Source organism: Ictidomys tridecemlineatus, chromosome 14 (genome assembly GCF_052094955.1).
Source record: "Ictidomys tridecemlineatus isolate mIctTri1 chromosome 14, mIctTri1.hap1, whole genome shotgun sequence".
Classification (NCBI taxonomy): domain Eukaryota; kingdom Metazoa; phylum Chordata; class Mammalia; order Rodentia; family Sciuridae; genus Ictidomys; species Ictidomys tridecemlineatus.
The window spans coordinates 33,453,972-33,469,819 of NC_135490.1; the positions used below are offsets into that span (position 1 = coordinate 33,453,972).

A 15,848-nucleotide genomic window follows, 5' to 3' on the forward strand; every position below is an offset into this window, starting at 1 on the left:
AAAGAGGAAGAGGTAACCATCTCAACAGATGCATAAAAATAGGGTCTCAACAACCCTGAGGAAATAAGCAAACAAGATACTTCCATATGCTTGTAACCTCTAGTAACCAAACACATAGATATTGAAATCCTGAACAAAGGATTTTCAAAGTTGATTGTAAAAATGATCAATGACCTAAAAGATTTTGCAGTGTCGCTATTTTAAATTAACCTCCAGAGGGGCTTCCTGTTGTGGGAACCTTTTGAGTCCCTTGGCCGTGGTGGTTAAGAACCTTAGTGCCCCCATGCCACTATCAAGAGATGTCCCTCTAACAGTTTTCCTGTCTCTGTCTTTCTAAAACTGAATTTAATTGCTCAGCCTCAGGCCCCTGGCCTGACCCTGGAGAGCCCCTTACCACAAACAGCTTGATCCTTGACATGGAAAATATCAGACAGCAAAATCAGCAGGGACCAAAATCAGCAGAAGTCGTTAGAATAGAGCAAAGTACTGGAGAGAAGCAGTAAGTGGATGCGGGGGTCCTTTTTTCTTTTCTTCTTTTACAGGATGCATTCATTGACGTGTGCCAAGGGGGAGGAGGGCATGCATGAGCTCCCAGACAGCTTTCACAGGCGACCCTAATCACCACCAGAGAGCAAGCTGCCTCCAGCACTCCCCATCTGACTTCCTGACGCTCAATTAGTTGGGCCTGGACAATACCACTCGAGCTGCCACTAAAGCTCAGAAGCCATGCTTTCCAGACTGTCTTGATTTCCCCAAATATTTTGGGCCCAGGCCTAACTGCAATTCAACCACAGGCTTTAGAATTGAGCCTGGCATTTCATATCCTTTGCCAGTTTTCAAAATAAATCTTTCCTCCAGAGAAAAACATTGGCCTCCTGTAGAAGCTGGGGCCTCAACTTGCTGCATTTCTTTTAACCCAGATAGGAATCCAGAAGATCAACAGTGAAGCACCATGGTTCACAGTCTCCCACCAGGCTCTGGCCCATCCTGTGTTTATGAGCTCAGTGGCATGAGATGGACACTGCCCAGGAGAGGCCACACAAGAATTAGCCCTGGAGGAAGGTATTGGGGAATGAGGTTGATCAAATTATGTGCATGTACAAATATGGCATAATGAATCCTACTATTATGTATAATTCTAATGTGCCAATTTAGAAAAAGAAAAGAAAGAAATCAGCTCTTGAAAACTGCTAGGAAACCCAGGAGAGCTGATGTGTCCTGCTCTTAGGCTGCAGCATCAGGCCATCTGAAGCTAGAAGAACTACCACTGGTGGTTTCAACACCTTTTCCCTGTTAAAATCTCTTCCAGGGCTTCTAATAGCCCAAGTTAAAGACTTGACTTAGCTTTTTTCTCTGTATACTCAGTAACTGATTTATAAACCTACAAAGTGAACAACCTGTCAATAGTAACCAAAAATTTACTGTCTTGATATTCATTCATCTCTTCAATCTACCAACATGTACAGAGACTCTACTGTATATGAGGTTCCACGAGGAGAAGCCAAGCTCAAGATCCAAGGCTGTGTCCTCCAGGAACTTCCACCCTGTAAGGGGGGAGTCCAGAAGTAGACAAATAGCACCAGATGGAGTGACTAAGAGTCGTAGGAAAATTCTAAGATGGACTGAATCAGGGACTCAATGGACATTTGGAGGAAGAGATGGAATCTGAGTTGGGCTTTGAAGGACAGGTCAGAGGTAGGGAGAGGGCATCCCGGAATTGCTATTGATTACTCGTTGGGCTGACTGAAGTTATATCGGCAGAGCAGGGTTACCCTTCTTGACCGTTCAACTCTCAACACTTAAGTCTTGCATGGGAAGAATTATTTTCACAAACGTGAGAATGTTGATTTAAGTATGTGCAAATTACCCATGATGATGATAAGAAAGAAGAGACCTGGGACCAGGAAGACAAAGAGGAAGCAAAGTGGGCTGTCAAGCAACTCTAAAGGTTTCTGCAGTGTGACATGAACAGGAATAAATAAATAAATAAAGGGTGGTGTTAGAACTTCTGTTTCTGGTAGTGTGAACAAGCTGAGATGCACTTCTAGACCCCACAGGAAAACAGCAGGGAGAGTCTGATGCAACAGGAGATCAGAAATACATGGACCAGGGCTGGGGATGTGGCTCAAGCGGTAGTGCGCTTGCCTGGCCTGGGTTCGATCTTCAGCACCACATACAAACAAAGATGTTGTGTCCGCCGAAAACTAAAAAATAAAATATTAAAAATTCTCTCATTCTTAAAAAAAAAAAAAAGAAACACATGGACCATTTGGGGGAAATGTTTGCAGGGTCTCTGGAGAACTGGACTAAGTACTTAGTCGTCACGGGTTCAAATCCTGGTTTGTTGCTTGTGGACAGTGAGAAAGATAGCAATTATTGTTATTGCTGTTGTTGATGGATATGTTGAAAATAAAAATTTCTCCATATATTTACTCTCTGCGATAGCTTGATGCAGACATCATCGAAAACCTGTTGAGGGAAGTTGAAGGTGCATTCAAGTTTCTAATGGTCCAGGCCTAACAAAGAAAGATGATTTTACAACATCTGGTAGTACTAATTAAAGATATATGAGATAAAATTGATAGACTTCGATTAATGGGTCAATGTAAGAAAACTAAGGATTTTTGTGGAACTACTCACAACTAAAGACTCAGTTCGTTATCTCTGCTTTTCCCATGAGCTATGGTGGTATCCCTTCCTCAGCCTGGAGAGCAACCCCTTTCAGGCCGTCAACTTCAAATCCTCCTTCAAGTTTCAGCTGCAAAGTCTCTTTCTCACAGAAGCCTTCCTGCCCTGTCACATAAATTAGGTTCCCTCTTCTCGCAGATACTCTCTTTCATGTGCTCTTTTATACACTGAGCACTCAACACATTTTGTAATTGCACACTTCTGTACCGCAATGGCATGCACACTTATTTAATATTTGGCTCCTTGGCTAAGCTGTATCAGTCAGGCAGGGACTCCCAGGAGACCCCCCCCCCCCAGTATGGAATTATACCTTTGCGCTGTGCATTCCAAGCAGTGGACACTCAACACGTATTTGTCAAGTTGGATAGACAAATGATTGTTTAGGCACATGGCCTTCATGGAGGAGGATGGAAGAGGATGCTTGAGTTTGTGGAAACTACGGTGGTATTCCTGCACTTTGCATTTTTCTATGCTGTCCCTGACTATCCCCTATGTCCAGGGAATTTGGTCCTCACTGGAACTGCAGAGCCACAGACATTGTGACAACCCACTCCTCTGCCCAACATTCTGTACAATTTAGGGACAAATTTTGTAAATAGGAATGTGAGAGATTGACAGCCCTGGCACAGAGAAGGACACAGAATAGAGTTTTCAATTCACCATAGTCAAGAAAGTATAATAAACACTAGAACTGTGCAGAAGCAAAGTCTAAGCCAATAAGGCGAGAATGGGCGTGTGTGTGTGTGTGTGTGTGTGTGTGTGTGTGTGTGTGGTGTTTTGTTTTTGGGTATTGAGGATTGAACCCTGGGGTTCTCAACCACTGAGCCACTTCCCCAGCCCTTTTAAATATTTCATTTAAAGACAGTATCTTGCTAAGTTGCTTAGGGCCTCACTAAGTTGCTGAGACTGAACTTGCAATCGTCTTGCCTCAGCCTCCACAGCTGCTGGGATTACAGGTCTATGCCACTGTGAGCTGGGCATTTAAGAATTTTCAGAAAACAAATAAATATCCCCAATATCATATTAAATTAGAATCAGAAATTGTAATTTTTGCATATGATGTCTTAAAAATAGAAAGGCATACATTCAAGAAGAGAAGTTAAATGATTAAGGCTTCAATCTAGGAAACTAACATAGAAAAAGGAGTGACCAAAAGAGGTCAACCTTGCCCTTAGGACTCAGGGGCAATCATGATTTTGCAGAGAAACATCTGTGTTCCTATGTTTCAGACCCTGTAAGTGACATTACTGACACTGGTTGTACTTTCTTCTTTGCTGCTAGGAAGCACTGAGCCATGTTGCATTCCATTTCATGTTATGTTGTGATATGTTATTAGGGTAACTAGCAATATCCACAATGCAGAGTCATTGAGAGAATTACAGCAAGTAGCCAGGAGGGGGGTAGGGATGTGGCTCAGTGGTAGAGTGCTGTCTTGGCACGCATAAGGCCCTGAGTTCAATTCCCAGCATTGCAAAGAAAAGTTAAAAAGCAACAAGAAGGTACTAAATTCAAGATGGTGATTATGACAAACTGGCACATGCCTGTAATCCAAGCTGCTTGGGAGGCTGAGGCACGAGGATCACAAGTTCAAAGCCAGCCTCAGCAACTTAGTGAGGTTATAAGCAACTTAGTGAGACACAGTCTCAAAATAAAAAGGACTGGTGATGTGGCTCAGTAGTTAAGCACTCTGGGTTCAATCCCTGTTACTAAAAAAAGAAGAAAGAGATAGATAGATAGATAGATAGAGAGAGAGAGAGAGAGAGAGAGAGAGAGAGAGAGAGAGAGACAGAGACAGAGGGAGAGAGAAATAAGTGAGAGATTATCATCTTGTTATTATTGGCCAAAGTTAAAAAATCAGTGATCTCTAGTTTTATCTGCAAAATGTAAAATAGCTTTATGTGCATGTCACTGAAACTTTGCACAGAGGGTCAGGCAAAGATTCTACTTACCCAAGCACAGCGGGTACTCATCTTTGCTAATTAAAAGTGTGAGTATCATCGAGAGTTTCTGTATTAGCAATTTGACAATAATCTTTGAGAGAAAATCTGATTTTCTTTTTTTTTAATTAATTATACATGATGAATCTTGTTTTCTCATATCCTACCACTTATCTTACTTCTGATTTCTTTTTTTTTTTAACTTTCTATTTCACATATCTTTGCAATCACCTCCAAGCTCCCTTTTGAGAATAATGATTTAAATGCTGCTCTAGTCATTGCCAGAGGTTCCCCTCTGTGCTGTGGGGAGCCCCTGCTGACTGACTCTTAGTTTTTATTTACTCAAATGAATATGTGTGTGTGTGTGTGAGTGTGTGTGTGTGTGTGTGTGTGTGCAATACATAGAAAAGTAACGTATAATATGTGCAATGATCACATGGCCTCACTCTCAGAAGATTGTAATTTGCTAGTTTCCTGCAGGGGTGAGTCCTGAAAGCAGGGTGTCCTGAGAGGCCTTGGCTGGTCAGGATGTGAGAGATGGTCAGTCGCTCCTACTCTTCTCTCCTCTTTGCTCTTCTTTGTTTTGGGGGCCATGTCTGCCTAATCCCCAGCTTCTGCCTCTCTTTTGTTTAGTAACTGTGGCCACCTGGTCTGCAACACAGCACAGTTCCAGAACCCAGAACCAAAGCTGGCCCAGGGCAGAAATTTTCTACCCCTACTATCCATTGATGACTGATAAGACCGAGGAGGGAAGTTGCTAGTGGTTTCTGAACTTCTGTTTTGAGTGCAGTTCAAGAAATTTAAGCATTAGAGTCTCTCAGGTGAGTGAGCTTCTTCTAAGTCCCTATACCTAGTTTTGTCTTCATAACTATGTATAGTTAATGTTAATATAAAATGTTAGTGCATTTTAACTATACATAATGTATTCTTAAAGAGAATGTTCTCCTCACACAAATTCCAACATTTTCAAAGACCCACAAAACCTGCTTCTATCCCTGGTTCTGGGGTCTATTATTTTGCTCCCTGATAAAAGTAGGAGATGTGCAAAGAGAAGCTACACCCTTTCTTTCCTGCTTTGTGATGTTCTGAGGGAGTGTGATGCTTGGAGCTGCAGCAGCCATTTTGTGGCCTTAAAAGGAAAATCAGAAGAATTGTAATGAAGTTAACTCGGGGTCGGAATTAAACAACCCTGGAATAGCCTACCTCCAGACTTTCAGTTAAGCAAAAGAGTAAATCTTTGTTACTTCAGCCATTATTCAAACAGCCTATGACTTACAACCAAGGGCATCTTAATCAATACACTTAGGTCTCCCTCATTGTGGTGCTTTAGTCACTCATTGGAAAGATCTACATCTTCTTGCTGGACGAGCTGCTACTGAGAGACCATAGTTACTTCCCAGACAACCCTTGCCAACCTAGAAGGAACCTCCCTTTTTCCCATGACCAGGTCACTGGACTTCCACTCCTAGCTAGAGCACTCCACCAGCCCCTCCCCACTGCTACCAGAGGGATCCAAAGCTGTTCCCGTGGACGTAAGTGGTACCTTGCTGTCGTCCAGCATCTCCACGGGAAGCTCTGGCTTTGCACTCCCCTACCTCATCCTGTTTTCCACCAAACTGCCCAAGTCACCCTGCTTTCTTCCAGTCTCCCTCTCTACCATAAACTTTCAGGGTATTTGGTTTCAACTAAATAAGAGAAAGTAAACAATAGATTCACATATTCAGGTTAAGACATGAGTAGAAGCAAACTGTGAACTGATCCTCACGGTTTATTTGCTTTTCAAATTCAAAGCAACTCCACTGGAATTTTTATAAAATAAAAGAAGTTGCAAAAGTGAGCTCGGTCGCTTGTTTACCAATCAAGTCACACTCCAGGCATCAACCCAGGTGGCCCAGTGCATGCGTGTTAAATGCACAGCCCTAGAAACCACCATAAAGGACCATGTGGGGTCTCCACAGCTTCCCTTCGGGTGAACTCCTAACCGTGAGACAAAGTGAGGAGAACTGCTTTGGGTCTTCGGGAGACAGTGTTAGTGGGCACAGGAACCCTCTTAGAGACCTTCTAAACCACCTGGCATAGGAAGGGACACTCTGGGGCACTGTTGCCTCTGCACTGTGGGGCCAAAGTTTCTATCGAGATCTGCTGTGTTCTCAGTTCCTCCAGGACCAGGGGCTCCTCTTTACCTGCCAGCACAGGAGAGAGACTTGGTCCTGAATAATTGAAGTTCATGTCCCAGATCCCCCATTTTTCCACCCACAGGCCTCTGGACTTCCACTCACCCAGTCCATATTTTTCCCCTGGTCACCCCCTGCTCTGTCTCCCCCTCTTCTGGGTTATTTCCAGTCTCAGGTCTCATCATCATGGGTCTCAACAACCACTCTCATGGGACTCTTTTCCACGGTGTCATCTGATCTAAATGCAACCCGCCATCAACTTCATATCTAAAATAACCCAAGTCCTCTTCAGGAATTGATCCTGAACACGATGTGTCCTCAGATTCCCCTGAAGGTCAGGTCCCCACAGCATAAGCTGATGTGAGACCTTGGTGAGCCCGGAGTCGGGCAGACCGGGAAGAGGCTGTTGGGGTCATTCAGGCACCAGGCGACTAGGGTTGGAGCCAAAAATACAAGCTCATCCCTGTGAAATCAAGCTGGCATCTGGGGGACCTGGCTCTGCACAGTCCCGTCTGCCAAACATTTCTCTTAAAGGTGAAAGCAATGAGCTTCTCTCCGCTTTCTACTGCCCCAAAGCGATTGCTTGGGTTCACAGTAATTGTTCCGCTTTAAACAGAACAGGTGACGTGGCAAGCGGCAATAATTGAGTTAAGGCCTGTTTGTTGAACGCCAGCAATGCTGGAGCCAGGGAGTCTAAACCGTGACCCTGGGTTTGCATCTGCAGTTTGTGTCCACAAAGTCACCTAATGGAGGCTTTTGATTCCCCGAGGAAGGAAAGAATGCCAGGAACGATACCTCGGTGGAGGCACCTCTTATGTGTCAGAGCAGAATTTGTAGCACGAACAAAGTGGGGTGTGTTTTATAATTACCTCTGCTATGAACCACCCTTCATCGGCCACTAAAGTCAAAGGAGAGACAAACTTCCCTCTCTTGTAATAGAACCTGTTTGGTATGGCTTCCTTCTCATACACGGTCATGTGTTCCACTTGGCTCAGTTTGTCATATATCTGCAAAGAAAACAGAGAACAACCAGTTTTGCATTCTCTTTCTTCAATATATTGCATCTATGGAATGGGGGACTCTTTTAAAGGCCAAGCAGAGATATTACCAAACATCTGGTAGATTTGACTATGTAAAAATGAGAGGGTTTTATGTAGCTTTCAAAATAGGCTGACCTTATCTAGTAAGGCTGAAGATCCATGTCCCCTCTGACCTAAGAAGTTCATCCCTAGGGATAGATAAACCCTCATGTGCCTGGACCTATAAACCTACAGAAGAGCCCAGATGCCCAGCCACAGTGGAAGGGATAAAGAAAGACCGCAGAGGTTTGTGGTAGAATTCTACACAGATGAAGGGAATACTGCTACAAACAAAAAGGGATCTCAGTTTGAGGGAAATTATGCAAGTTGCAGAAAAATACAGGCAATACCATTCTTATTACATAAAGTTCAAGTAACCTATAAAAACAAACAATACATACGGCAAAACTATAAAGAGAATCGCAAAAATGGTAACTTAAAATTTAGGAAAGTGATTTCTTCTGAGAGACTAGAAAAGGTGATGGGTTTCAGAAGGACATGAAAGTGATGTCACCAATAAGGGTAATGTTGTACTTCTTAAATATTCAGTGAATATAAGGAAGCTGTTACAATATCATTCTTTGTGTGTTGTACACATTATGATAATCCTTTTGTATACACTCAACAACTAATGAGCACTTTGCAAAAATTTATTGATGTCAAAATTTTGTACAATAAAATTGAAAGACAAATTAGAAATTATCTTGTTTAATGTTAAATACCCTAAAGATCAAAGGAAAAGCATGTGCTCTTTAACCTGACCTAGGGAGCATGAATCTTAAAAGTACTAGTAGTTAAGCTAAACTGTGGAATCAACCTAGATGCCCTTCAATAGATGAATGGATTAAAAAATGTAGCATATATACACAATGGAATTTTACTCAGCAATAAAAGATAATAAAATCATGGCATTTGCAGGTAAATGGATGAAGTTAGAGAATATAAAGCTAAGTGAAGTTAGGCAATCCCAAAAAAACCAAATGCCAAATGTTTTCTCTGATATAAGGAGGCTGACTCATAGTGGGGTAGGGAGGGAAAGGATGGGAGGAATAGATGAACTCTAGATAGGGCAGAGGGGTGGGAGGGAAAGGGAGGGGGCATGGAGTTATTCATGATGGTGGAATGTGATGATCATTATTATCCAAAGTACAAGTAGGAAGACACAAATTGGTGTGAATATACTGTGTATACAACCAGAGATAAGAAAAATGGTGCTCTATATGTGTAATAAGAATCATGATGCATTCCACTGTCCTATATAAATAAAAAAATAAAAAATACTAGTAATTGCTTGTTAACTACATCAATGATTTCATAACAAAAACATAAACTTGGCACATCTGTTCAATATTTAGCAGCAGCTTAAATATTTATAGTTAACATTAAAATCAACTGGCTGATGTTGACTTGCTGGTCTTTAGCCAAACCGGGCATACATTCCTCTGTATTGCTGAATATAAAATTGAGTTTATCAACTCAAGTGTGAAAAAGAATTAGTCTTTAGGATGTTTAGCAGAGGGTTTCTGATGAGCCCACAAGTTAAGCTATGATACTTAAGAAAACCCAGAGTTCTTCAGGAAAGTAGGATTCACATGCAGAAGGATTTGGAGTAAATGAAAATCTGGAGACACACAAGAGGCCTTGCAAACTCTTGTGCCGGTCACCTGACAAACTGTCACCCAAACACGGCCCCCACTTTTGAGCAATCTACCGACTGCTATAGACTGCTTGCCGACTAAAGGTCACTTGACTTAAACATCACATTCGACAAAGCTCTTCCCAGCTTGTAGGCTGCTGGTGCTGAGTGTTGTGGAGACAGCACGCTCCTAAGTGCCAATTGGAGACAAAGATGATCTTCCTCACCAAGAAAACAGAACTCCTTCTCTAGAACCTGCCCATGTGAAAAATACCCTTTTCAATGGCATATTTAGGGAATTCATGACCACAGAGCCTGAGAAGAGAGGAGCACCCCCCACACCCTGGGGACAGGGAAATGGCATGAGTCTGGGGAGTCCTGACATTGTTGCCAACTGTCTCCTCCAATGAGACTAAGTATTCAGCACTAATAGCCTCGTGCCACAAGATGGATGGAGCCACTGGCCCCAGGGCCTCTTCCTGGCTCCCTACGGTGGTTGACAACCTCAACCAGCAGTGGCCTCACCTTCCCGGAGAAAGACAGCTTCTTCCTGGTCCTGATCAGTGTTATCTGGGCCTGGGCAGAAGCTCCCTAGCCTGCACTGGGAGATACCAGCAGCTGGAGAGTCAAGTGCTAAGTCAAAGGTGACACTTCTCCATTTTCTCTAAATGGCTTCCCACCTACTTCCATCCACAATTATTGTTTTGAGAAAATGGTACTCAAGGTCTAATCACCTCAAGGTTTTCCAGGAAGGTAGTGGCAGAGCCTTGTCCCCCATCTGCACACTGTGGAGACTCAACCCCCCTCAAGGACATTCAACTTAGGCAGTGATCATAATAAGAGACCCATGCAGCATCGTTGCAAGGGGCCAGCACACTTCCGTGAGCTCCCATGCACTCTCAGTAGTAGCGAGGGACAACTGTAATGATGTTGTCACGTCGACATACAGAAAAGCAACAGAGAGCCTGGGTAAGTGTTTTGCCTGGTGCTCAGATGATGGTAGAGCTAGCATTTGGACAGGGCTGTGGCTCTGAGATAGATACCCGATCCTGTGCACACGGGTCCTCCCTCTGTGGTTCAGCACGTTCATATCTCCAGTTCCCTGCTGAAAACAGCTTCTTCCCAGAGGAAAAGCATTCTGTCTGCCTCAGAGAGTCCCCTTATTTACCTAAGAAATAATGCTTTTTAGCCAATAATAAAATAGCCTTAATCAGGGCTTGCTCACGTGTGCTGGTCGCCTGCTGAGTACTGCACATCCTTGAATTTATTTGACTTTTATAAAGTAGATATCATTACAGAGAAACCACTGGGGTAGATACCATTCTAGAGAAGGATAGAGCCAGGGAAAATGAACCACTTGGTCACTTGGTGAGTGAATGACAAACTAGGTCACCTTCCTTCACAGCCTAAGCACCTAATGCTAAAATATATTTCAACATTAAAACTGTAGGAGAGGACTGGGGACATAGCTCAGTCGGTAGAGTGCTTGCCTCACATACACAAGGCCCTGGGTTCAATCCCCAGCATCACCAAAAAAAAAAAAAAAAAAAAGCAAATTCAATGCCAGTCTCAGCAATTTAGCAAGGACCGAAGCAACTTAGCAAGACCCCATCTCAAAAAAGGGCTTGGGATGAGGCTCAGTGGTTAAGCGCTCCTGGGTTAATCCCCTGTACCCCCCCCCAAAAAAAAATTAAATTAAAAAAATTATGGGAGAAGATAAAGCACCTTGGGGAAAATTAGGATGCATCTGCCACCCCTTCCCCCATGACGGTATTGCTTGCCTCAGAGTGCTTCCCAGGGGCGGGCCACAAGCTCACAACAGGCCCCCGGTCCTTCACTTGCTGCAGGTCATTCAGGCTGATGTACTCGCTCAGCTCAATCACTTTGTCCATCCAGAAGATGTCCGTCATTCCATGATCTGAGAAAATGATGACATTCAGGTCGTCCTGCAGGCCCCGCTCCTGTGGGGTGGGCAAAGGCAGTCACCACAGCACCTAGAGAGGCTCTTACACACACAAGTCTCATGTAGAGGCTTTTAAACTACAAATTAGCTGGGTGCAGTGGCACATGCCTGTAACCGCAGCAACTCAGGAGGCTGAAGCAGGAGGATCACAAGTGTGAGGCCAGCCTCGGGAACTTAGTGAGACCCTGTCTCAAAATTTAAAATGTTAATTTTTTTTTTACTGCTGAGGACGTAGTTCAGTAGTGGAGAGTTCCTATTCCATCTCCAGGACAACAAACAAATAAACAAACTATAATTTGTAGGAAAAGGGATATTTCCTCAATTCCAAATTTCCTCATCCACCGGTTTATCCTGATGAGACGCAGTTCAACATCATGGCAGAACACTTTAGTGGACAGGACAGGAGAGCACAGCCCCCATCCAAATACATGCTGAAAAGTAAGCACAGACTTCTGGCTTTTTAAGGTAGACACTGTTTTTATTTTGACTCACTCTTTCAACGAACTCGCGTGGTAATCTGAGAATAATCATCTGCTCACATTACAGATATTTTTAAAAAATGGAAAGGAAAGAAAACCAAAAACAAACAAGAAGGAAAACAAAACAGGTGTTTTGAACCCAGGTGTGGCTCCCGTGTCCCCGCCAGGCTGGTTGCCACCTGCGTGCAGGTTCTGAAGAACAGGGCCAGCTCTCTGGCCAAGCCAGCCAGGTGATAATGCTCATCCTGGTCACTTCAACCCCACTGGCCAGCTGTCCCTGCTTTAAGTCACCTGGATCCACAGGATCATGTACTTCAGGACGGTGTCCACAGCCTTGAGGGCGTCTTTCCTCTGAGGCGATGAAGGACCATAGTGGTGGCCTTCCACATCGATGCGCTCGTGGTATATGGCTGCCAGGTCGGCTCGGCCGCTCCTGGAGAGAACGGGGCAAGAGAGGCACAGGTGAGGGAGGGCGGCCACTGCCGGCTGCCCCCTCATAACACCCCTCTGGGAAGGTGTTGGCACCTCCAAAACCCTGCCCTGTGGGTCAGGCAAAGCCCAGACCTCAAAATGAGCAAGGCAGAAGAAGACCCAACCAAGACTCGAAAGTTGAACAGTCTTTTTTTTAAAACTTTGCATTTTTTAATGTAATTTTTTATTTATATATGACAGCAGAATGCATTACAACTCTTATTACACATATAGAGCACAATTTTTCATATCTCTGGTACAAAGTATATTCACATCAATTCGTGTCTTCATACCTGTACTTTGGGTAATAGTGATCATCACATTCCACCATCATGAATAACCCCATGACCCCTCCCTTCCCCTCCCACCCCTCTGCCCTATCTAGAGTTCATCTATTCCTCCCATGCTCCCACTCCCTATCCCACTATGTATCAGCCTTCATATATATATATATATATATATATATATATATATATATATATATATATATATATATATATAAAAATCAGCATTTGGTTTTTGGGGATTGGCTAACTTCTCTTAGCATTATCTTCTCTAAATCCATCCATTTACCTGCAAATGTCATGATTTTATTCTCTTTTATTGCTGAGTAATATTCCATTGTGAATATATACCACATTTTTTTTATCTGTTCATCTACTGAAGGCACCTAGGTTGGCTCCACAGTTTAGCTATTGTGAATTGTGCTGCTATAAACATTGATGTGGCTGTGTCCCTGAGTATGCTGTTTTTTTTAAGTCCTTTGGTATAGACCTAGGAGAGGGACAGCTGGGAAGACTTGAAAGTCTTGAGACTTTGGTGACAAAAGTCAGAGAGCATGTCCACTGTTCACCTCATGTCCCAGGCATATGATATCGCTCATCATCACATCCTAAAAAGCTGGAAGATGTGGTAGCAGGCAGAGAACAGTCCTTACAGCTCACCCTCACCACCTGCTGTCATTGGAAGGTCAGAAACACTGGAAGCAATAGTTTAAATAACTACCTTCAACTATTGCAAACCTCTAAAGAAGTCTCCAAATAAAACCCTTGCTAGTGGGTGTGACTGACTGGCAAGAGTAAGAGTGATATTACCACAGCAACCTTGGGGGATGCAGACAGGTGAGTCCTCAGCGTCTGGCATCAGCAGACACACCCAGGATGCTTGTTCTCTGGGATACATGAAAGGTCAGCTCCAAGGAGGACACAGTAACCACATTTTCATGGTCCCCCAGATTCTTTTCCCTCTTGGCTGGAGCACCCATGGTTAAAATCCAAGATAGTGAACCCTGAGTCAATGGTGGGCCAAGAATGACTGGAAGTTAGAAATACAAATGGAAGTGGGAGGTGGGGGAGTGAGGAAGAAAGAGGAAGACTCCAGGATGGACGCTCCCTCCTTCCACTGAGACTTTCCACTGAGACTCCATACCCCAGCCTCTGGCTTGGCCCTATCTCCCACCCCAATACACTGCTTTAAATAGAACAGAGCAATGATGATGATGACTATGATGATGATGATAATGGTGGTAGTGAGAACTGACAAAAGACCAGGTGTGGTGGCTCACACCTGTAATCCCAGCAGCTCAGGAGGCTGAGGCAGGAGGATGGAGGGTTCAAAGCCAGCCTCAGCAACAGAGACACACTAAGCAACTCAGTGAGACCCTGTCTCTAAATAAAATACAAAATAGGGTTGGGGATGTGGCTCAGTGGTCGAGTGCCCCTGAGTTCAATCCCTGGTACAAAAAAATAAATAAATAAATACTGATAAAAGGTGAAGCAATGGGAAAGAAATTAGAGCTGATTTTCTGCTCGTAATTTACAAGAGGTAATAATGAATACTCTTTGCTTATTTCTTGGGAAACTTTTAAACACCCCCCCACACACACACACACACTCACACACATGCACACAGGTGTTGTGCTTTCCCTGATTTGCCTTCCCCAACACTTGGAACAGAGGGAGTGACAGAACCTATCCTCAGAGCCTGCTGGGCCTTGGGCTTTGCCATTCACGGGGAGGGAAACAGTGTCACAGAAGTCCAGGTTTGCCTGACCACAGTCAAACAGCACTGCTCCTCCTTCGGATCTAGAGGACATGTGGCCTCCTCCTGAGGTGAGCTTGGGGGGCCCTTTCCTGTGTGTTCCCAGGGTACCCTCAATTCACTTTTAGGCGATGAATTCCATACTGTGCTGTACTTGCCCTTTTATGTGTCCTCTTCTCTCTCTAAATTGTCAAGATCCTTCACTCTAAGCATGATGACTCATTCTCCTTTGTGTCTCACCTCTTGCCTAGCATTTGGCAAACAGTAGGAACTCTGGAACTGGTCATTCAAATGTGTAACAGTAAGCGCTCAATAAATGGGAGCAACTCTGCTCAGACACTATGCTGTGGTCCTTGACATACTTTGCCTCGTGGAATCCTCAGAACAACCCTAAACAGGATTGGAGAGTTCATAGTCACCTGCATCCCAAAGCTAGTAAGAGATAGAGCCAGGCATCAAACTCAGATCCCCAGAATACAACCACAGAATGCTCAGAAAGAACTCAACATCCCACACCAACGAGGAAACATTTGCTGAGCCCACGTGGTCTTTTGGAAATGGCTCTTGCCACCAACCCTAGAAAGCTGGGCCTCACAGTGAAATTGTGTCACTTGGCCTCTCAATGCACAGCGCTCGGTGTCTATGGATTGACCATGCCTCCAAAATCCAAGATGCAGTGAAAAGCATTCTTATGGAAAGGTATTTACAGATTGTATAGATGAAGAAATGGGCCGAGCAGGTTCTAGAAGTTATGGAAGGCCTCACAGATCTCTAAGATGCCTCTAGAACAGGAAATGCAAATCTTCCACCTCCAAAGTCAGATGCTTTTAATTCCAGCAAACTGGGCCTTTGGACATCTACCTCTACTCCACCCTCTAAATCCGGGAGCAAATTCCCAAGTATGTCCTGCCTGGTATCTTCCTTCAATAGATGATGCACTCTTTATTGTTGCTGTAATATTCTCCTGGGTACTCTGGGATATATTTTATTAAAGGTTTTGAGGATGCATTGGTTTCAAGTTAAGTAAAATGCCTGGAGAAATGTTCTTTTCTCTTTTTAGAACAAAACAAACGGGGCTCTCATTAATAAACCCCATTACCACCCTCCTCCACAATGGGCGTGGGGTTAGGCTTATTATTTGGGTGTTTCTTGCAAATGGTATTCTCATTATTCATACTTGCCAATGTGTGAATGACTAATCCAAACTCTCTCTGCCTCTGTACGCAGTTGAGTACAAAAAGTCAGTTTAGGGTCCCACCATGCAGCATGTAGGTGGTGGGTAAAAGTCTGTACTGGGGAATGGCATTTTTGTCCATATGCTGAAATTTGTTTGAGGCCCATGTTCATTGGACTGATAGGGTTGAGGGCCCTTCCTCCACCA

General features: G+C 43.8%; 1 protein-coding gene across 2 annotated transcripts in view; it reads right to left on the reverse strand.

Moving 5' to 3' along the window:
- The window catches only part of Enpp6 (ectonucleotide pyrophosphatase/phosphodiesterase 6), a 107,302-nt gene that overhangs the window by 16,185 nt on the left and 75,269 nt on the right, over positions 1 to 15,848 (reverse strand). For both annotated transcript variants that reach the window (XM_040294294.2, XM_005329226.3), the window contains 3 exons: positions 12,248 to 12,389; positions 11,296 to 11,475; positions 7,669 to 7,806 (listed from right to left, as the gene is read on the reverse strand). In XM_040294294.2, the coding sequence (XP_040150228.2) occupies positions 7,669 to 7,806; positions 11,296 to 11,475; positions 12,248 to 12,389 (460 nt within the window). The remainder of the gene's footprint in view (positions 1 to 7,668; positions 7,807 to 11,295; positions 11,476 to 12,247; positions 12,390 to 15,848) is intronic.